This window comes from Callorhinus ursinus, unplaced genomic scaffold (genome assembly GCF_003265705.2).
Source record: "Callorhinus ursinus isolate GAN/ISIS: 27379988/994484 unplaced genomic scaffold, GSC_fseal_2.0 scaffold30, whole genome shotgun sequence".
Taxonomy (NCBI): Eukaryota; Metazoa; Chordata; class Mammalia; order Carnivora; family Otariidae; genus Callorhinus; species Callorhinus ursinus.
This window is the reverse complement of record NW_027397092.1, coordinates 7,429,735-7,453,372: the sequence shown is the minus strand read 5'-3', so window position 1 is coordinate 7,453,372 and position 23,638 is coordinate 7,429,735. Positions and strand designations below refer to the sequence as shown.

General features: G+C 35.9%; 1 protein-coding gene across 1 annotated transcript in view; it reads right to left on the bottom strand.

Moving 5' to 3' along the window:
* The window catches only part of SRFBP1 (serum response factor binding protein 1), a 63,182-nt gene that overhangs the window by 5,652 nt on the left and 33,892 nt on the right, over positions 1-23,638 (bottom strand). Inside the window, exons 4-7 of the mRNA XM_025860880.2 lie at positions 18,306-18,377; positions 4,122-4,203; positions 2,648-3,353; positions 1,106-1,143 (exon numbers count right to left, since the gene is read on the bottom strand). Coding sequence (XP_025716665.1) covers positions 1,106-1,143; positions 2,648-3,353; positions 4,122-4,203; positions 18,306-18,377 — 898 coding nt within the window. The remainder of the gene's footprint in view (positions 1-1,105; positions 1,144-2,647; positions 3,354-4,121; positions 4,204-18,305; positions 18,378-23,638) is intronic.

The following is a 23,638-nucleotide window of genomic DNA, read 5'->3' as shown; positions in this document are numbered from 1 at the left end:
TTCCCTTAATGGACTGGGAGTTTGTATTATGGTTACCTTGTCCCTGATCTGCCACTAAATATTTGGTTTGAGCTGGGGACAGGCAGTCTGTCTTTCAGTGCCCAGGCCATCAAATTTTGAGCAGTCACATCCATGAGACCGGATGGAAAGAAAGGACCGCATCACTGGTGGATGATACTGGGCTTTGAGCTTGGATGCAGAGACTGGGTGGGGCTCTGAGCTGGCTTCCTTGGGAAGGAGATAAAGTGTGCTCTGTGTGGGGGAGGGACAGTGAAATGAGTGCCTGGTGAGAGAAAGGATAGTCACTGGCAGAGAGTTACATGTTTAAGAAATTCTACTTCCTTTTTCCTTTTAACCACACAGTTAGATTGAATTTCTTAGCTCCCCTGTGGCTAGATGGCGTCATATAATTGAATCCTGGCTAATGAAATGTGAGAACTGATTCCTGCCACTTTCAGATCTGGCCCATGAAAACTTCCTGCAAAACTGTCCATGTACTCTTCCTTTCTGGAGGAGTATCTGGAAACTGCAGGAGGAAGGAACCAAAAGATGAAAGGTGCCTGATTCCTGAATTACTATATGAAACACAGCCCCTCTGCCATCTCACAGTGGACTGTGATGTGCTTGAAAAATATATTTTTATTATTTTAAGCCAGTTAGAGTTTGGAATTATGTACAGAAGTCAGCCTACCCAAATATATGTAACTTGATTTGTTATGAATTAATGTGAAAATACTTTGATTTTACTCTGAACCTAGAAAGTGACATACTAGTTACTGAATGTTTAATGGCATGATGCCGACTAAGATATAACTTAAAGTTATACTTAAGATTTGAAGAATGTACTAGTTTATTCAGTTCAAAAAAAACAAATAGACCCAGTATTTCCTGTTAAGTTTTGCTTGTATCTTTCATCCTGGTAGCGATAGGTAAAAACAAACAAACAAAATTTAAAAATTATCCTGATAATTGAAAGATCTTCTTGTCCCCTTCCTGTGGGTACATATTTCATTCAGGCTATTAAATAACCAGAACTTTTCATTCTTCTACTCTGGCAAAGCATTAGTCAATTTCATATCAAGGTCAGGTAGCCATTAATACATACCTGGGGTTTTGCTTTTTGGAGCCTGTTCTCTGTAATTTCTAAAAGAAGAAAAAGACCATTAGGACTTAAAAAAGATAACTGACCTTAAGAAGGTAACGTTAAAAAAAAACTAGGGATAAAACTCACTCAAAGGATGAAGGGGGGGGAAATCAGAGGGGGAGACGAACCATGAGAGACTATGGACTCTGAAAAACAAACTGAGGGTTCTAGAGGGGAGGGGGGTGGGAGGATGGGTTAGCCTGGTGATGGGTATTAAAGAGGGCACGTTCTGCGTGGAGCACTGGGTGTTATATGCAAACAATGATCCATGGAACACTACATCCAAAACTAATAACGTAATGTATGGTGATTAACATCACATAATAAAAAAAAAGAGGCAAAAAAAAAAAAAACCCACTCAAAGGACTATTGTACTCCCTCATCCCACCAGCAATCAACAAAAAAATGATAAAACCCCTAGTTTTAGCTGTATCAAAGTTTGTGAGACTCCCAATGATACTGCAGAAACATGGGAGTTTCCCTCTTACCCCCCCCCACAGGGACTTCTGGTTGTAAAATATCCTATTTTGGTTACTTGTGTCTACTCTTGAGGACTATCCAGATAAAGAATTTCAAAAGTCTTCTTAAAGGCGGAATGAGTCACATATTACACAAAACCATTTTGTGGGAGATGGAAAGCATAATAGTGTATTATTCTCAAGTGAGGAAAAAAAATGGAGCCTTCTGGAGCAAGTTTGGGAGATATAAAAAATATTTTAATTAATTTCAAGGTCTCAAATATGGTTTGTGTCTTTTCCATACTCCTACTTCTTTGGAAAATGTTTACATCATGTGTTTCTATTCTATTAAAAATTATCCCTGACTTATATATAAATAGAAAACAGTTTCCTGAAGAAGGTAGCTATTACTGAAGAAATTAGCTAACCATGATATTTATCCTAAAATGTGAAGTTATTCCCTCTCAGATTAGAATTACAAATGAAATGAAACTTATTGATGTGTAACAGAAGAGCTGTGAAAGGTGGTGGTTAACAGCAGGGACACAGACAGCAATATTATCTGATATAAAGGAATCTGGAGGAACTCGGAGTTAGAGCAAACAGCTGTATATACTGAAATAGCAATGCACAAGAAAATGACTGAGGTTTACAATATGGCCCTCGGTTATTAAGAAAAGAAAAAAAAAACACCACCATTCTTTTCAGAAAGTTCTGTTTAAAGAGTAAGACATGAGACATTTTGATAAGGTTTTCACCAAAAGCGAACTCAAAGTCTGGAAACTTTGACAATTGAAGGGATAAACTGAAATTAGCTAGACAAATTATTTGGCTACAGGATTGATGTGGCACTGTTGTCTGTGTATTTTCATATATTATCCGAGTATAAGGTTGGAAAGGGCCAAGTCTAAGCACAGGATGTGCTGTATAAACTACATGTACATATGGGAGAGATTCTCTTCTGTCATTGCTAGGATGTGCAGATATTTCACATCTTCAAAAAAATTAAGAATAATTACTTCAGGATAGAAAAAATTACTCTTACCTTCTAGAGCTTTTAGATCCAGATAAAGAATGGAAAAACACTGACTCAAACTTCCTTGATTCTGTACTTGGCTTGTTTATGTCATTTCTTATACTCTGATGGGTTTCAAGTAGATCTTCCTGAGGTAACACTTTTTTGGGGGGCATCTGTTCCTTAATCAAAGAATGGCAAGTACTTTCCTTCTTTCGTGTCCGTCTGACTTTCCCAATGAAGAAGTCATCCCCACTGTCACTATCCTCAGACATGGAGGACTGTTTGTAAAACCTTTCCTCTGTGCTATCATCAAAATACTCCTTTTCTTCTTGTGATTCTTCTCCATCACTGTTACCATCAAGGGAGCTACTGGACTCTTTCTCTTTTTTGGTTTTACTTAAGGTTTTCATTTTTGGGTCAGCAGGTGTCTTCTGGGGCTCAGAAGAAACTACATCAGCCTTTTCAGAAGGCTTTGATGGAGAATTTGGAATGTCTACAGCATTGGGTCCATGTTCCACCTTGGTTCTTTTTTCTTTTGAATTTACTGGTTTCTTTGCCAATATTTTGGCTTCTTTCTCTTTTTGCTCACTGATAATAGTTCCTTCATGCTGTAACTTATTGGCATCATCATTTGAACACAAAGTGTCCTTGGAATGATTTTCTTCTGAAGCATTCTCTGATGATTTAACTTCAACAACATTTTGTCTTGCATCTTTAAAGGCTCTGACAGCAGCTACAACAGAAAAGCACATGATCTGTTTCATCATTAAAACAAATATATAAAACATCACTTCAGTACAGTATTTCTTAAATTATTTGGAAACACTTAAGAGAACAACCACAATTATGTTAAGTATGTATCACGGGTCACAACTTCACTGACTTTAAAAACCAAACTCGGAAGAAATGGTTAGAAGTATTCAATTTAAAACTCTTAAAATTAACCATCCTTTCAGGCCCTGGAGCTATTAAAAATAGCAAAAACATCACTGAATACAAATAAATAAAATAAAATGGCAACTTTAATTTCTTTAGCAATAATGTATTGATATGATTGTGGTGCACTATAAACTGTGTTTTCAGACATAAAAATAAATATATTATAATCTGTGACAGTAACATTTAATTCTTTAAGCACAGTTTATAATATACACATAAATGAAAATTATGTGACTAAGTAGCAACATCAAAAGTGATACTATGAATTACACCAATATTTAGCAAATCAATTGTATTCAGTATTACCATGAATACATTATATAGAAACATAAATGTATTCATATATTAGAATTTAGGAAAAAATACAGATTTAATTAGACATCAGATAACTTTCAAATTTTCAGGTACCTTCCCACATTTAAAATATATGAAGGAGATATTTATAAAAGGTCCTCAAAACAAATAAACAAAAACCCCAAAGAAATAAGTGAAAAGCCATTTATTCAAAATCTTATACATAAGTGCACTTAAGTACATGGCTTAAAAGTCATTTAATACATACCTTTCAGCACATCTATTTTTTTCTTCAGAAGCGGATGCATCGCTAGTCTGGCAACTGCTCTTTCAGTTGCAGTAGAATCAGGCTGCAAATTGAAACAACAAACATGGGAATGAATAAGAAAAATATAGTACTATTAAGAAGTGAATAAAAGAAAATGTAATTTTTAAATAATTTTTAAAAATGAGAGTTAGGAAACAGGAATTTGTTAGTATTCTCTAGATAAGTCACCTGGATAATCTATAATAAAGAAAAATAAAACTCAAGATGACAAAATACAACCGCCCCCGAAACAAATAAAATTATTATGTAATCAACTAACAAATCCCTTTGGGGACTTAATATCTTACCAGAACTCTGGGAGGCATCCTGTGTGTTATTAAAAAAATGCAATATAGCTTCTGCTTTCAAAGAGGTTAAAAGATCTAGATCTAGATCTTTTTAAAGACTAAATTAGTATGAATCAAATAACATGTTAGTGCTAAGCTGGGTGATACAATTTATAACTACTGTAATGTTTGAAATTCCAGTTAATAGAGATGTAAAAACTATCTGATGCTAAATATTTGTATTTTGAAAGTCTAGTATCTCTACTGTATTTTCGGAACCTTCTACCACTGCTTGTCTAAGAGCCAACACTTCATAAATATTTGATGATGACTGAGTTAGAGCTGATTATATATTTAATATACTTACGAATTTAGATAATTCATGATTTGGGATAATTTCCTTAAATATCTTCTAATACATATCCAAATATCTAACTGCTACTCTAACTTGAGCTCAAGACTCATATATGAACCTCCTACTTGACGTATTAAAAGAGAATTTTTTTTTTCTTTTTTTTTAAAGTAGGCTCCATCCCTGGTGTGGAGCCCAACATGGGGCTTGAACTCATGCCCCAGAGATTTAGACCTGAGCTGAGATCAAGAGTTGGATGCTTTACCTACTGAGCCACCCACCAGGTGCCCCGAGAATTCTCTGATATCCTTCTCAAACTTACTTCTTCAGTCTTTCCTGTCTTATTATATATAATTCCACTTTTGTTGGTTGCTCAGGACTAAAACTTTAAGAATTCTTCTATCACACTTCTCCTTCCTTCACAGCTCACAATTAGTCCTTTAAGCAATCTTGTGGTTCTAAATGCAAAATATATTCAGGACCAGTCACTTCTCACCATTTCTACTCTTAGTACTTTTGACCAATTCAACAACATGTCTCACCCGCAGCACCAATGTAATACACTCAAACCTGGTCACTTGCTCCCCTACCCCTGAGTTTCCAGAGAGCATCACAGTGAGTTTTTACAAAGGTAGCCAGATCACGCTATGCCACTATCTGTTCTTTAAGCTTTACTGCCTTCTGAGGCTTAGGCTATTCCTTTGTAAGCTCTTCTTTTCCTGGAATACTGTACTCCCAAATATATGCATGACTGACCATCTCTTATTATTCACATATCTGCTCAAATGTTATCTGAACAACACTTCCTATAACTCTTTATTTACTTATCACTTAACATTGCATGCCAGCGTAGATATTTTCCCATCTGTGAGGCAGGGGCTCTGTTTTCCTCATTGCTATAGACCTAGGGCTTGGAACAGTAACTGGGAAGAGTTTGCATTCAATAAACATCCCATAAGGCAAATGGATACATTTCATTGTGTGTCAAAATAGAGCTGTGAGCTTCAAATGTCTTTATTTTAAATTATCTTTCACTGTTAATAGCCCACTATAAAGTTTTTTTCCCCCCTAGTAAAACAAACATATGAGGACATTAGTAAATGCAAGATGATGGCTCTCTGAAGTTTACTGTGTTTGGAGGACTTATCTAGGCAATGTTACCCAGAGAATAACTTTTCTAAATTATATCTGTGGTCTAATTACCTGTGTATTGAATTGAAAAACATCCCTCTAAAATTTATGTCCAACTACAAACTCAGAATGTGACCTTATTTGGAATCAGGGTCTTTGCAGATATAATTAAAAGGTGAATATGCTACGTTAGGGTGGCCCTCAATCTAATATGACCGATGTCCTCATAAGGGAGACATTTGGATAGAGGCACAGAGAGAGGGAAGAAGGCTGAGGGAGAGATTGCAGTTATCCTGCCACAGGCCAAGGAAGGCCACAGGCCATAGTTCACCCAAGCTGGAAGAAGCAAGGAAGGGTTCTTCCCTAGAAACTTTGAAGGATCTTAGCACTACTGTCACCTTGATTTCAGATTTCTAGCCTCCTGAAACATGACAGCATACAATTTTGTTGTTTTAAAGCACCTAGTTTGTGGTACTTTGCTATAGCAGCCTTAGGGTAACTATAAACTTTGATTCTCTTAGGCTCTTAGATATTGCCTCTGTTCAGTCTTGTCCAAGAAATGTAGTCCAGGGGCGCCTGGGTGGCTCAGTCATTAAGTGTCTGCCTTCGGCTCCGGTCATCCCAGGGTCCTAGGATGGAGCCCCATGTCGGGCTCCCTGCTCAGCTGGGAAGCCTGCTTCTCCCTTTCCCACTTCCCCTGCCTGTGTTCCCTCTCTCACTGTCAAATTAAAAAAAAAAAGAAAAAGAAATGTAGTCCATTTGGAGACTATTCATTAAGTACAGTGTTAAGATAACCCATTGTTTCAATACCTTGCTGGGTTTCCTGAAGTCCAATGTAGGACTTCTTGCCCATTTTATCTCCCTTGGAGATATGTGAGAGAATCTGGGAAGAAAACCTAGTGCTGGTATCCTGAGTCACTCCACAACAAGATGGGCTGCTGAACGTATAGGTCAAATATGTATGATTTAGTTTTATAGGGTGTATATTAAAAGCTGTTAACACAGAACCCCCTGATGAGGGACATGATTTTTCAAGCTGAAAAGGCCAACATGATATATGAAAATTGAGAGTCACATCAGAACACTAGAGTCTACATGCTTCCAGAGAGAGAACAAAATTACCAAAAAAAAAAAAAAAAAATAAAATCAGGAATCAAAGCTGGAGGTCAAAGACAACTGACTAAAAATATCTCTTGAACCTTTCTCCTTAGAAGGTAGTAGCTCCACTAAAATGAAGAAGGATACAAAGAATGAGGAATGTATGGGATAGAAGAAACGGGAGATATAGGCAGAAGGCAGTCTCAGGATGGTGACAAGGAGATTCAGAATACCTGGTGTAGTAAACACCTTTTTTTTTTTTTTTTTAGATTTTATTTATTTGAGAGAGCGAGCACGGGCGCATGAGTTGGGGGAGGGGCAAAAGAAGAGGGAGAAGCAGGCTCCTCCCTGAGCTCGGAGCTCAACATGGGGCTTGACCCCAGGACCCTGAGATCATGACCTGAGCTGAAGTGAGACGCTTAACCAATTGAGCCACCCACGCATCCCTGGTGTATTAAACATCTTGAGAGGAGACTTCAGTAACTGAAGAGCAGCTTGGTATTACACTAGAGAGAAACCAGGAAACTAACAAGGAAAAATAAACTATAGGAAATAGAAATATTGTGCAGAAAAGGAAAAATAATAATCACTCACTACATGACTTGTAGTCAAAATAACAGAATCACTAAATGTTCATCTAATCTAAATTTGACCCAAGTGCATTAGGAGGATGGAAGTGATAAGGAAGGTACATATATGACAGAGGGACTGGAAGAGGAGATATAAATTCTTATAAACCACCATAGGAAGTCAATAGTTAATACTTAAAATATATTAATATTGACATATTGATGTGTGGGGTAAATCCCCTGAAAACCAACTGAAGTTGAAAGTCAGGAAGCACTAATAGAGAACTGTCATTTTCACAAACAAGTCTTGTAGAAGTACTTGATTCTCAAAACTGGTGGTTGGCAAACTGACTCATGGGCCAGTTCTCACCTGCTGCCTGTTTTTTAAAATAAAGTTTCAGGAAACACAGTGAAATTCATTCATTTACATACCATCTATAGTTCTACTATGACCCGCGGCAGAGTTGAGTAGTCATGACAGAGAATGTATGGCCTGCAAAGCCTAAAATATTTATTATATAGAATTACTTTACAGAAAAAGTGTGACACCTGCTCTAATAATATGCAAGTAGAATCCTTGGTGGGGGTAAACTAAAAAATTAGGAAAAAATAAAAAATAAATTTTTAGCAGGTTCATGATGTTCTGAAGTTAAATTTAAAACAAAAACGGCACCCCTGGGTGGCTCAGTTGGTTGAGCGTCCGACTCTTGGTTTTGGCTCAGGTCATGATACTGGGGTCATGAGATCGAGCCCCGTGTTGGGTTTGGTGCTTCACTGGAGTCTGCTTGAGATTCTCTCCCACTCTCTCTCTACCCCTACCCTTCCTCACATGTGCTCTCTAAATAAATAAATAAAGTCTTAGAAAAAACAAAACGAAAACACTATCAGGACAGACTTTTGTTGCCAAATCAAAGCAACAAGGAATAGCCTTAAATACATTGACTGTTTTTCTTGAATGGTGACGTAATATGAGATTCTGGCTTAGTAGAGAAAATGTGGTATTCAGTGAAAAAGCAGAATGTTTTAATTGCCAGGACTTACTTATCTCAGTACACTTAAATGTAAAAACAATGACAACAGAACCAATTAGTTCTGAGAAATATACACACCCCAAGAGCCTACCCTCCCTCCACATTACAAGGGAAAAGAACCTCCAGCAGCAGCTGTTACTCTGTAACTGCTTCTTTCACTGTATTTCCACCCTGTAGCTACTAATAACTCACTTTAGAGATAATCCCCAATATATGAACATCTATATTTGTAAAACAGATAAATTAGAAAATAACTGTTCTAAGCGTGAGTTAATTTCACATTTTAGATAAGTTATGGGAATCCCAAATATTTTGGCTAAATGTGTTCATATAAAATTTTTCAAAAACATACCTACTATTGTTCCAAACCCCTGCTTTGACAACTTGCTAAAAGCTCTGATGAGCTGTGTATTCTTTTTTCCAGAGCTAATTACATCCCACCATCTTAGTTATAACAAGGTTTAGAAGACCATTGATAATACTTGCATGTTTATTGCTGACTTTAAGTAATAATTTGTTAAGAATCATTTTATCATCGAGTTTACTTAGCAATGCCCTGGAAGATATCCCAGAGTAACTGTGACTCAGTGATCCGACTTCAGTAAATTCTATTTTTTTAAAAAAAGGTCCTAGAATAGGATTTATAATTCTAAAATTATGTATTACTCTAATAAATGAAGACGTTATTATCCTTGGATGTTAACATGTCTTCCCCTATAACTGTGCTTTTATATTGCAACCTTCATGGAAGACTTACTTGAAGAGAATATCAGGTTAACAAGAAGTTAAGACTGACTTTTTAAAAAGGTCACTGCATTGCCTAACACCAGGGGTACCATCACAATGGGAGTGTGCAGTACAGAGCTTATGCATCCATATGTAACAGAATCAATACTGTTCAAAGAACATAAAAGGCTTGAGTCTATAAGGTATACAGATATAAGCGCAATTAAGTAGTTACTAATCAGGTATGATTACTTAATAATTTAATATGAAGAATTATATATACCACAGCTTTACTTCTGTAATTACATGCAATTTGTATTTTTTTAAAAAACAGTAAATGCCATCAGTAAATAAAAATTTTATTATTCTGTTCAAAGTGTTTTGTTGATAAGAATACTTATTTCCCCCCAAGGTAATTTTTTAACTTTTATTACTTTTTATTTATTTGAGGGAGAGAGAGCAGAGTGAGCAAGAATATGAATGGGGGAAAAGGCAGAGGGAGATGGAGAAGCAATACCATCAAAAACGATAAAATGCTTAGGAATAAATACAACAAAGAAAGTGAGAGATCTGTACACTGAAAACTAAGACTTTAATGACAGAAATAGAAGAGGACACAAAAAATTAGAAAGATATCTTATGATTATGGATTGGAAAAACTGATATTGTTAAAATATCCATAGTACCCAAAGCTTTCTATAAGTTCAATGTAATCCTTATCAAAATTACAATGGCATTTTTCACAGAAATAAAAAAAAAAAATTCCTCAAATTTGTTGGAACTACAAAAGACCCCAAATAGCCACAGCAATCTTGAGAAAGAACAAAGCTGGACGCATTACGCTTCCTAATTTCAAACTACAGTACAAAGCTATAGTAATAAAAACAGTATGGCACTGCCATTAAAACAGACACACACAGCAATGGAATAGAATTGAGAGCCCAGGGATAAACAAATGCATATACAGTAAACTGCTGTTTGACAAGAGGGCCAAGAATACTTGAAGGGGAAAAGACAGTCTTCTCAATAAATGGTATTAGAAAAACTGGATATTCATATGTCAGAGAATGAAACTAGACACATATCTTAAACGATTCATAAAAATTAACTTGAATTGGACTAAAAAGACTTAAATGTGAGACCTGAAACCATAAAACTCCTAGAACACGTAGGGAAAAAAATTCCTTGACACTGGTCTTGGTAATGTTTTTTTGGATGTGACACCAACAGCACAAGCAACAAAAGCAAAAGTAAACAAGTGGGGCTACATCAAACTACAAATTTACTGCAAAACAGAAGAAACAATCAACAAAGTGAAGAGGCAATCTACAGAATCAGAGAAAATATTTGCAAACCGTTATCTCAGATAAGGGGCTAATATCCACAATATGGAAGGAACTCATACAACTCAATATCAAATAAATAAAACAAAATGAATATAAAATCTGATTAAAAATGGACACAGGACTTGAGCAGATATTTTTCAAAAGAAGAAATGGCCAACAGGTACATGAGAAGAAGTGCAATATTACTAATCACTGGGGAAATGTAAATCAAAACCACAATGAGATACCACCTCACACTTGTTAGAATGGCTACTCTCAAAAAAAACAAGAGCTAACAAGTATTGGTGAGTATATGGAGAGAAGGGAGCCCTGGAGCACTGCTGGTGAGAATGCAGACTAGGACAGACACTAGGGAAAAAAGATGAGGTTCCTCAACAAATTATAACTAGAGCCACCATATGATCAAGCAATCCCACTTCCAGATACACACCGAAGCAAAGGAAATCTCAGAGATACTGTGCTCACTGCAGTATTATTCATGATAGCCCAGACATGGAAACAACCAAGAGTCCACTGACAAATGAAGTGAATAAATTAAACATATATATGTACACACACACACACACACACACACACACACACACACACACACACAAATGGAATATTATTTAGCCATGAGAAAGAAGAAAATCTTTCCATCTGCAATATGGATGAATCTGGTAGGCATTACAATGACTGAAAAGAAACAGACAGAGAAAGACAAATACTGCATAGTATGACTTGTATGTGGAATCTAAAAAAAAAACAAACTCCCAGAAGCAAGAGCAGAATGTTGGTTGCCAGAGACTGGGGTGGTAGTGGAGGAAATGGGAAGATTTCGGTCAAAGGGTACATACGTTCAGTTAAAAGAAGAGTAAGTTCTAGAGATCTAATATTCAGTACCGTAATTACAGACAACAATACTTCATTATATACTTGAAAGCATCTAAGAGAGTACATCTTAAATGCACTCACCACAAAAAATTGTAATTATATATGGTGATGGATGTGATAATTAACCTTATTATGGTTATTTTTCATAATATATATGTGGATCAAACCATCAGGTTGTATAACTTAAACTTACACAATGTTATATGTCAATTATATCTCAGTAAAGCTAAAAACAAAAAATACAAAAATTTTTACCAAAATATTTAACGTTAGTATATCAGCATTGTTAGGCAAAAAACAAAGAAATAGCTTCTCAAATTCTCATTCATTTAGCTGGCAATCTATTTAACAATAATGTGGTCTTATAGATATGTGACAAACCTACTTTGCAGCATAATGATATTTGCAAATACACAGTTCAGCATGTCCTTATTGCTTCTAATTTTTATAAACTGGAAATTTTGTTAAAGTTGGCTACCTAATACCATCACCAAATATTTTAGAGAACAACTATTGTTGTAATACTGAAATATGAAAAATGTCAGTCATTTAAGAATACTTAAACATCAACAGATAATACAGCATAGAAATGCCACAAAACTCTTGCTTGAGTATGTGAGGGTGCACAAAACACTTAATTTTTTGGCAAAATGAAACTGAACACTGAGAGGATAAGCCCTGTTATTTTTACATCTGCTACAATAAGGCCTTTGAAGCAGGTCAAAAAGGCATTACCAGAATGTTTGACCTGCAAGAGTTTATTAGAGAAATGAAAAAAACAAAAAACAAAAAACAAAAAAGCAAGAGTGACAAATAGTAAGTGAACTGCCTGAAGTCAGGCAGCTAACAGCAAAGCAACACTAGTTAGAATGCAGAAACTCCTAGAAATTTAAGCCTCTTCCCTTTGCTAACCAGCAATTTTTGCAAATAGAATGCACTGTACAGATCTTCTTAGGATACATCTAGTCTTTCAAACTTATGTTTGATGTTTAATTGCTAGTTGTTTTTAGTTAATTTAAATCTGTTCTTGATGGTCAGTTACTAATCTGCAAAGATTTGGGGAGTAGAAAAAATATTCTAATGGGGAAAAACTGTTAATGGCATACACATAGTTGCATGCTTTACAAATACTAAGGATTTCAGTTTTCATTCTTCAAAGATAAAAAAAGGGTACACATGTATTTCTTAAAATGTCTGATTTAAAGAACGTCTTAGTTAAAAATGTTTTATAAATGACAGCAATCATTTTATTTTTTATTTATTTAGTTTTTTTAAAAGAGTTTATTTGAGAGAGAGCGAGCGAGAGAGAGCACAAGCAAGGGGAGAAGCACAGGTAGAGGGAGAAGCAGACTCTCCAGTGAGCAGGGAGCCCAATGCGGTGTTCAATCCCAGGACCCTGGGATCAAGACCTGAGCCGAAGGCAGACGCTTAACTGACTGCGCCACCCAGGCACCACTGACAGCAATCATTTTAATAAACTTTATTTCTCTTAAGTAGACAATGTCAAATTTAACATTTTCAACCTGTTTCTTAACAAAGCAATTTGAAATCATTCAATGCATTTTTTTTACTTCAAATTTTAACAAGAGGTAAAGGGAATACAGACCAATGATTTTATCCAATAATTAGACTAACAGTCTTGACTTCACTTTCAGATTACCTAGCTAGCTGGGAACAAAAGCTAGAACTGACAGGTTTCTGAATTCAGTCTAGTATTCTCAAGCGGTTTTCTTCTAAATTGTTTGAGATAACCTTCTCTCATTTTGTGACTCATCTCTAAGCCCCCCTCTCAAATCTTTTTGGAGAGAAATTAAATATAAGTGTAAAAAAGAGGCTTGTAAAGTAAATGGGCAGAGGTCTGAAGCTCTGGCTGTGCTTTGGGTTTCGGCAGCAGTCTGCTGTGCCTATGGTTTGCTTAAGTCTCTGGGCAGAGGGTAAGAACTCACAAGAATAAGCAGAGCAGAACCTGTCATGAGACCTTTCAAATTCTTTATTCCTCCTTATTTCACTACTGTCCATCTTCCTTCCTCACTTTATCCCTCTTTGTATTCACTGATATTTATACTTATATAAACATGTCTAAATAAATGGGAAGGCATGGTCTCACACATAAGGACACAAACACCATCTTTTGAGGCTCACAATCTTGCTCTAATTTTAACAGTTAAGACAAATGAACAACTAATTCATCCAAGACAGAATGTGATAAACTTCACTGGAAAGATGAAAAATGTTATGGAGGTTTACAGAAGAAATCTGAGTAGTCATATATCTGCAATTTACATAAACTGATTCTGAAGCTTAGAAGACTAATTATGAACAGTTTTTACACCTGCAGGAAAAAAGTCTTCATAATATTAGAGGGTATGAAGGAACCACAGCTTTCCTTATTTAACGTTGATACAACATTTGCCATGGAAAATTCTCAGGAAACTGTGGTCTTCACACACCTCCAGTTTCTTCCATTTCAAATAAATTAAGTAAAAAGGGGGAAAACACCTCATCTTTTTATGGAAAAATTTTATTTTGGCATATGGGTATTTTTTATGAACACAGGCATTTGGTGTTCAATTCTGAAAAGAATTTTAAGAATGTACAAGTGAATACAAACAACAGTCTAAAAATGAAAAAGCTCTCTTACATGCAATGTTTCTTCCTGTGAAAAGCTACCTACAGCAAACTGACTCTGAGTGAACTGGTAGAGGCAGAATGCTGGTAGCAGCAGTCTTAATATTTAGACTTAATTTCAATTCTAGGTTTCACCTAAAGATATATTAATGTGTGCATTTATTAAACACATGTAGGGAGGTAATAAGAAACAGTCCATTCAGCTGGATCAGAAGAACTGTGACAACCTAAGGCTTAGAGTCCACACTGAAGGGGAGACGTTTCTGCATCTGTTGAGCTCTTATAATCCCTGAGACACGATGATTCTAAAATGGCATCTTATAAATAGGGGACCCAGGGGTGCCTGGGTGGCTCAGTCCTTAAGCGTCTGCCTTCAGCTCGGGTCATAATCCCAGGGTCCTGGGATCGAGCCCCACATTGGGCTCCCTGCTCAGGCGGGAAGCCTGCTGCTTCTCCCTCTCCCACTCCCCCTGCTTGTGTTCCCTCTCTCGCTGCGTGTCTCTGTCAAGTAAATGAATAAAATCTTTGAAAAAACAAAACAAAACAAACAAAAAACAAATAGGGGACCCATTCCAGCCTTGTCTTCTAAACTTCTGTTTTGTAGGCAGAGACCAGGGTTTAGACCTTGGACCTGCTATCTGCTAATGATTAACTATAGGTATATTTTTGACCTTTCTGGGCCTGTCCCAGTTATCATCTTCCCTGAGAAAGCTAATGTATATAAAACACCTAATGAGTCGGCAACTGTTAACACAGGTTAACAAATATTAATTTGCTTCCCCTTATATGGTAGTTGTTTAATATACCTGTCTTTTACTCCCTACTAGACTATATATTCCCCTAGAAAATACTGAGTCTCCTATTCCCTTCAGATCTTCCACACTGCCTAGCTGATTGCTTTGCATGCAACACATGTTTTGAATTGAGAAGTTCCTGAAATCCTGGCACCAGCTGCCTGGAAATGTCAAAATTTTCATTCTTCAACTCTCTAGCTTTAAACTTTCATCCTATACATATTAACTGCCTACTTAACCTTTCTACCCCTTTTCTGCATTTGAAAAATGAAGACACTACTATTACCACACACACACCCCACGTGTGCACATATGTGCAAATGAATGCTTTCTACATGAGATCACGGTTCTAAGATCAACTGAGATAAGAATGTATATGGAAGAACTGCGCAAGCTGTAAGATATTACATAAATTATTTTGCTCTGCTCTGATCTGATTGTCAGATAACCTCAAACATACAGAGCTCTGTGTAATAGACTTCGTTCCTGTGAGGTTATCTTCCACTGAGCTCACTTCCTACGACACACTGAAGAACAATCAATCCGTTCTACAGAACAACACTGCCGTCTGCCTCATTTTTTAGAGGTTTAATTTATTAACAGGTTTTCAAACAGAAGAGACTGAATCCAATGGAAGAATATCATAAATGAAATACAACACTAACAAAATAGGTGAAATCAAATAGCTTGGGAGGAATCTGAAATGATTTCTTAATCAGGGCAGTTTCCTTTTGCTTTAAATCCCTCCAGGGTTCCATCAAGAACTTGGATGAAACAACTGTTCCTCCTTCCTCCCTCTCTCCACCTTCCCTTCCTTCCTTGCTTTTGTTTAGAAGAAGGCATAAACAGAGCAGAAATGTAATCAGGTTTCACTTGACCCTTGACAGTGAGATCCTAAAGTTTTTTTTTTAAAAGATTTTTATTTATTTATTTATTTGAAAGAGAGAAAGAGAGACAGCGTCTGCCCACGAGAATGACAGCAGGAGCGGTGGGAAAGGCAGCGGGAGAAGGAGGCTCCTGGCTCAGCGGGGCTGGATTTCAGAACCCTGGAATCATGACCTGAGCCAAAGGCAGCTGCTTAACTGGATGAGCTACTCAGGCGCTCCAAGATCCTAAACTTTTTATCTGAATTCGTATTAAAAATCTCATGACTATGGGGGCACCTGGGTGGCTCAGTCAGCTAAGCGTCCAACTCAGTTTTGGCTCAGATCATGATCCTGGGGTTGTGAGATCTAGCTCTTCGGGCTCTGTGCTTAGTGGGGAGTCTGCTTGTCTCTCTTCTCCCCTCGCCCCCCACTGCCTCTCGGGCCCCTGTTCATGCGCACGGACAACTCTTTCTCTAAAATAAATAAATTTTAAAAAGTTTCATGACTACAAATCTTGTCATATGCAAATGAATTTACTAATACAAAATAACAATGATAAGCTAAATATAGATGTTTGCTGCCTCCCTTTTTTGGAGAAGTGACACTTCACACACTGGAAAGCTGAAGGAAGGAAGGGTTGTAAATGGAAGAGAATACCGTAAAAAACTGATTTTATAAATATTACACATACACTAATATTAATCTTCCAAAGTGAAAACAATATGGCAGAGAAGATGCTTTTTATCACCATAAATTAAACATCAATGAATAATTTTAGAATTTAGCAACCAGAAAGCTCAAAAAACTTATTCTGGAAAAATGATTATTTTTTTTAAACTTTCAAGAGAAAACAACAAAAAAAATTTCTGTAACATTTTTATTCAGTTACCATTATTCTATTTAACATGTCATTATTTTGTCTGAGACACAGACCAAACCACAGTTTAAAACTATATTTTTTCCTCTCTTTATGAAAAAAATCCCAAGAAATAAGAATATTTACTGTAAAATTATTCTAGTACAAAATAAAGAGACTGTTGTCAAGTCTTGTTCACGGATTTAGTGTTGCTTTTCTCATCAGGACAATGGCACCAACAAGTTTTCCCTCCCCTCAAACAAATAAAAACTTTTCATATTCTGGCTTTCTTAAAATGCTCTAAAATCTAACATGTCTCATATCACTTGTAGAAAAGTCAGTGCTAGTCTCAAAGAATCAAAGCATTCTTTCCTGAGGGCTGGAATAGGCAAACTGACATCTACAGATGGAGATTCGACATAAGGCTCTGGGTAATTAATAAAACAAGTAGGCAGAAAATCAGTAAGGATATAAATCACCTGAACAACACCAACAACTAATGTGACCTACTTGACATTTTTAAGACACTGATCCCAAGAGAAAACATACTGTTTTCAAGTGCATATGAAATATTCACCAAGATAAGCCATTCTGGACCATAACAGAAATAAAAATCATAAAAAGTCTGCTCATGGATCATAAAGGAAACAATAATGAAAACATACTCAGAAGACCCTTTAACTGTTCAGAAATTAAACAATATACTTCTAACTAAACCATAGGTCAAAGATGAAGTTTCAAGGGAAATTTAGAACATTGTGAACGCAAAGAAAATGAGAATACAACCCATCAAATTTAAGGGCGCAGCTAAAGGAGTGCTTACATAAGGCAACTAAATGCTTGTTAGAAAATAAGAAAGCTCTAAAATCAGTAACTGAAGCTTCCACATTAACAAACTAGAAAAAGAGCTAAGTGGACATAAAGGCAAGAAACAAGAAATAATACACATTAGAGCAAATGCCAATGAAAGTGAGAACAGAAAAGCAACACAGAAACATCCATTAATCCAAATCTGCTCTCAGGTTGGAATTGTCTTATGTAGACATTAGCAAATCAGGTGGAAATGAAGAAGAGAAAATAGTAGGAGCAGGAGAACTGGGTAGAAGTCCCAACTGTGCCGTATAACAGTGGTACAGCTCTACTCAGTTCACTTCATTCTTTCTGACCTACAGTTTCCTCATTTGTAAAAAGGGGGTAAAAATAATCTTTCACGAGTACTAAATATGGAGATTAAATAAAATAGTCATAAAAGTTACCAGGAAAAAATAAAAATAAAAATATTGTTTGTTCTGTTTAGTAAGATTAACAAACTAATTGTTACTAATACATAAATGGCACATTAAGTTCAACATACCTTTAAGGACCTTGAAGGTGTGCTATCACAAGCAAAGCAAAATTCATAAATTACCATAAAACTATTTTTTTGGTGGCAATAACAGAGCTCAAGTGGGGAAAAATCATCATATACTAATAGTAACTGGCTTGTTGATAAGGTTTTTCTTCAAGGACAAAGGTGACAAGAGAAAGAAAGTCAACCATATAAATAAGGAACTTTTCTTAAAAGAAAGACAATCCACTGCAGATATACCTTTTTGCAGATTTTTTCAAAGTTGATATCATCACCGAGAGCAGATTTAGTTACTATATCAGGTTTCAATTCCTGTAAAAAAAAAAAAAAAAGAATTTTAGTTATGAGTCTAATTTTATTTACTTATTTTATTTTTGTGGGGAAGGGGCAGTGAGAGGTAGGAGAGAATTTTAAGCAGGTTTCATGCCCAATGCAGAGTCCTAAGTGGGGCTCTATCTCACAACCCTGAGGATCATGACCTCAGCCGAAATCAAGAGTAGGATGCTTAACCAACTGAGCCACCAAGGCGCCCAGTTTATGAATCTAATTTTAACGTACCATTCGTTATTATGAGGTACATTCCTTCCCATGTTTGTCTTTTAAGAAATCTGAAATTAAATAAGTTCTTAATTTTTGGATGAGAATAACTCCTATCACAGTATGAACTTATAATACTATGAAAAACCACAGCACAATGAATTTAAGAGCTAATCCTCTTAAGACAGTTACACTCAGATTCCATGGAAGCCAGAAAATTTCATGTGCCATTAAATATCCAGCTTAATAACAGTTCTTTAATTGAAATAAGATTACTATAACTCAAAATATTAATTTAAGACTTTAAATTTCAAAGAAATCACTACTTATTTTAATGACATTTCAGGGCATTAGCAATTACATCATTTCATAGAGAAATGTAAAGATTTATAGAGAAATACTTAATTTTAATTAATCATTAAAAAATCTAAGCTACAAAATACTTTTATATTATACAAGGAATTAATCCAAATTTACTTTAGAAAATTAAAAACCAGAAAAGCAGAGAAAAAATAAGTAAAATTACTAACAATGTTTACATGGTTATAATTTTATCATACACCCTTCTGTATGTTTAAGAGAACTGAGTTTGATATACATTTCACTAAAGAATGAGGATTTTAGATGATACAAAAATGAAATTTCTCTTAACAGTTATCAAGTTATTCTACCGTGCATGAAAAAATACAATGAACATTTGTGTATTTTTTTCATAACACTATTTGGAAGAAAGCTAAATAAAATCAGATAGTTGGTTTTAAAACAACACTGAGTGATAGTAAGTTAGGTAAATGTATGATATGGCAAAAACTGTACAGGAATTATTCCATGAAAATTATTTAAATTATATATATTTTTAAGATTTATTTATTTTAGGCAGAAAGAGAGAAAAAGAGAGAGAGAGAGTCTGAAGCAGACTCCACACTGAGCATGGAGCCCACCATGGGGCTCGATCTAACAACACTGAGATCACGACCTGAGCCAAAACCAAGAGTTGGAGGCTTATCCGAACGTGTCACCAAGGTGCCCCTAATATTTTAAACAAAAATAGGTCCAGGGCACCTGGGTAGCTCGGTTGGTTGAGCACCAACTCTCGGTTTTGGCTCAGTCCATGATCTGGGGTCATGAGATCGAGCCCTGCCTGGGGCTCCCCACTCAGTGGGGAGTCTGCTCTCTTTCTCCCGTCCCTCCCCCCACTCACACACGTGCACCCACATCCATGCTCTCTCTCCCTCTCAAATAAATCCTAAACACACACACACACACACAAACCAGGACCATAGCATTTTGTAAACTAGCTTTATCATTTAATGACAGGGCAAATATCTATCCATTTTCTTTTCATTCTCTTATATCACTGTCCTTATTTACTTAGCCAACCTTTTATTATCGGACATTAGTATGTTTTCTGATTTTTTAAATCTTTTTCTAAATAAGAATGGAGTAATTATCCTTGTACATACTGATTTGTGTACCTCCTGAAAAATTACCACAGATTCTGTATTAAAGAACCGTACTATGCTTTTGGAAAATGAGTAGAATGGAAAAAAAAGAAATACTGATAATGGTCTGATGTCAGAAAGATCAAAAAGCACAGTTTCTGAAAATACTCAATTTTATTTTGTATACACAAATACAATTAGGAAAAAGTGTGTATGTAAAACAAAATCTATGTAAGGAGAATAAAAATAATAGATTCTTTTAAGTCTGTGTGTGTGTGTGTGTGTGTGTGCATAATGTCTTTAGGAATTGATGAGCTAATTTGAAAGATGGTCTTCCTGTCAGTTTAAAGTCAGTAAAACTATTTAAATTATAATTTAAAAAATCCAAGTTTTTTTTGCTGGCTGGCTATAGGTATCTTTTTCTACTCTGTAAGTAAAAAAATCATTCTGAAGAGTAAATCAGTTAAATGTTATTGCAAATATGAACACAAAACGTGCAGAAGATAATGCTGCTTAAATCTCAACCAATCCACATACTCCCTCCAAAAGAATAAATTCAACAAGGACTACATGAACCATGCCTTCATCGCTATTAGGAGGAAGAGGATACAATAAACTTCAAAATATCTCCAAGTTGAGAAACTAACACCAAATTCAACACAGCACTCACTGCATTACAAGCTTGCACATACAGAGAGCCAGGGAGTAGAAGATTAAGATACTGGGGAAATTGATACTAGAAAAAAAAGACATCCAGATTGTATCAAAAAGCAAAACCTAAGTCTACGCTAAATATATGAGATACAAAAAAACACAGTGATTCAAAAAGGCTAAACACAAAGGAATTCACCAAGATATACAAGACAAATAGGAACAATTAGGGAGCAGGAGTTGAGATCATGTATCAGATGAAGAATAATTCAAGTAAAGAAAAAAATGAAATGAGACACAGCAGAAACTACAAGATATGGAAAAATAGAAACACACTACTAATAGAAGACTTTCACACAACCCTCAGTTCAAGAAAGTTGAGAGTAAGGGGAAAAGCATTAGAAAATCTTAACATAATTAATAAGGTGTATCTGTCATGGATTTACTTTGAACATTATATTCTAGTAATACAAATTATACCTTCTCAAACACATGAACGTTAAAAAATTGATCACATATTAAGTCAAAGTAGGTATTAGTAAGTTCCATCAAGTAAAATACTAAAAACAACATTCCTTGATCACAATGAAAAAGTAGGAATTAAAGAAAACCAAAGGACAAAAAGGCTCTTATACCAGGAATTAAAAAAAAAAAAACTCAAATAACTCTTGGGAAAGGAAAAATATAAACAGCAATTTCAGGGTTTCTGAAAATTAATAAGGCAGCACTGCATTTCACAATCTATGGGACACATTTAAAGAGATTTTTATTTTTAAAACAACTATATAAATAAAAATAAGGTAACAAAAATAAATGAACAAATGCTCAACTAAAAGGAACCTAAATTATCTTTATTCAATTCTTCACTTATCAAATGGAAAGGAAGACTCAATTAAATCATGTGATTTGTCCAAGGTCCTATTATTAGTTGGTGGTAAGACTGACCCTAATTAGTGCTTCCACTAGATCGTAATCTATTTTATTGCCACTTTGATATAATCCAAAAGATCTCCACCATATTTAAAGCATTCATGTAAAAACTAACACAAAAGTTAAACTCTACCTCATGGTTCCAATGTCATATGACCAATGAACACAGTCAGAATCTTCTAGTTGTAAGAACCTTCTAGTTTTAAATGAGGCTGATTTATAGAAGCTTAAAGTATTTACTGTACCTTTCAACACACACAAAAAATAGATATGTTTTTGAATAAATGTGAGGCACTAAGCAACCCCAAGTACCTAATTCTGGCAACTTATGTGGTCTTTCAGAAATACTATTGGGAAAATGTTATGATGGTTCAAAATAAACAGAATACGCTTAACAGGGAAACTGAAGTTGATCTGAATTTAATGAGGCTGAGAATATTTAAAGAAACATGAATGCCACTAAAAAAGGCCGGGCATTTCTTGGGTAAATTATAAGCAAGAGCCACTGTCAAGATCTGTGAAGGGTCTGAGATTTTACCCTACTTGAAAGTTAGTAAGCCTGACATGGTATTGTGGATGCCAGCAGAAGACACAAAACTCTGGGGCCAGAGATAAAGAGTGGTTTATTACTCAGCAACAGCAAGAGCCAGAGTACCTGCTCTTTATCTCATACGTTGTTTCTGAAAAAACTCAAAAGCCCCAGACACACCGTAGACAATGAACTTAAATTAAATCCACACAATCAAAACTAAAGGAGCCTTTAAGAAATATAATACCTCTGAAAAATGGCCACTAAGTAGAGAATATATTCTTAGACTGAAGAAGGGAAAACCATCTGTTTATATTCGTACCTTTGGGAGTATGACCAGCAAACACAAATTAGGGTTATGATAACCTTTACTCTTACAACATAAGTAACTATTATTTGCACACTCTGTACTAGGTTGAACGGCTTCCCAAATATGTCCATGTCCCAATTCCCAGAGCCTGTGAGTATGTTACCTTACAGGGCCAAAGAGATCTTGCAGATTTACTTAAATTAAGGTTTTTAACCTGTGGGTACTATCCTGGATTATCCAGGTGGGCCTAAAGTAACTTAAAGTTCTAAGAGCAGCAGAGAATAGGAGTGAGATAGAGATTGGGGTGGAGGTGTGGGAGGGAGAAAGGAAATGAGCAAGAGAAGGAGACTGAAACCTGAAGATGCTATGCTGGTGGACTTGAAGATAGAAGGGGCCATGAGTGGAGAAATGCAAGTGGCTTCTAAAAGCTGAGGGTGGCAGGAGACTGATTTCTCCTCTACAGTCTCCAGAAGGTATACAGCCCTGCTAACACCCTGATTTTAAGACTTCTGACTGCTAGAACTCTAAGATAATATATCCTTGTTGTTTTAAGCCATTAAATTTTTTTTTTATTTTACCCATTGTTTTGGTTTTTTTTAAAATTTTTTATTGTTATGTTAATCACCATATATTACATAATTTGTTTTGGTGTACTGTTCCATGATTCATTGTTTGTTCATAACACCCAGTGCTCCATGCAGAACGTGCCCTCCTCAATACCCATCACCAGGCTAACCCATCCCCCCACCCTCCTCCCCTTCAGAAACCTCAGTTTGTTTTTCAGAGTCCATCATCTCTCCTGGTTCGTCTCCCCCTCTGACTTACTCCCCTTCATTCTTCCTCTCCTGCTATCTTCTTCTTTTTCTTTTTTCTTAACATATGTTGCGTTATTTGTTTCAGAGGTACAGATCTGTGGTTCAACAGTCTTACACGATTCACAGCGCTCACCGTAGCACATATCTTCCCCAATGTCCATCACCCAGCCACCCCATCCCTCCCACCCCCGACCACTCCAGCAACCCTCAGTTTGTTCCTGAGATTAAGAAATCCTCATATCAGTGAGGTCATATGATACATGTCTTTCTCTGATTGACTTATTTCACTCAGCATAACACCCTCCAGTTCCATCCACGTCGTTGCAAATGGCAAGATCTCATTCCTTTTGATGGCTGCA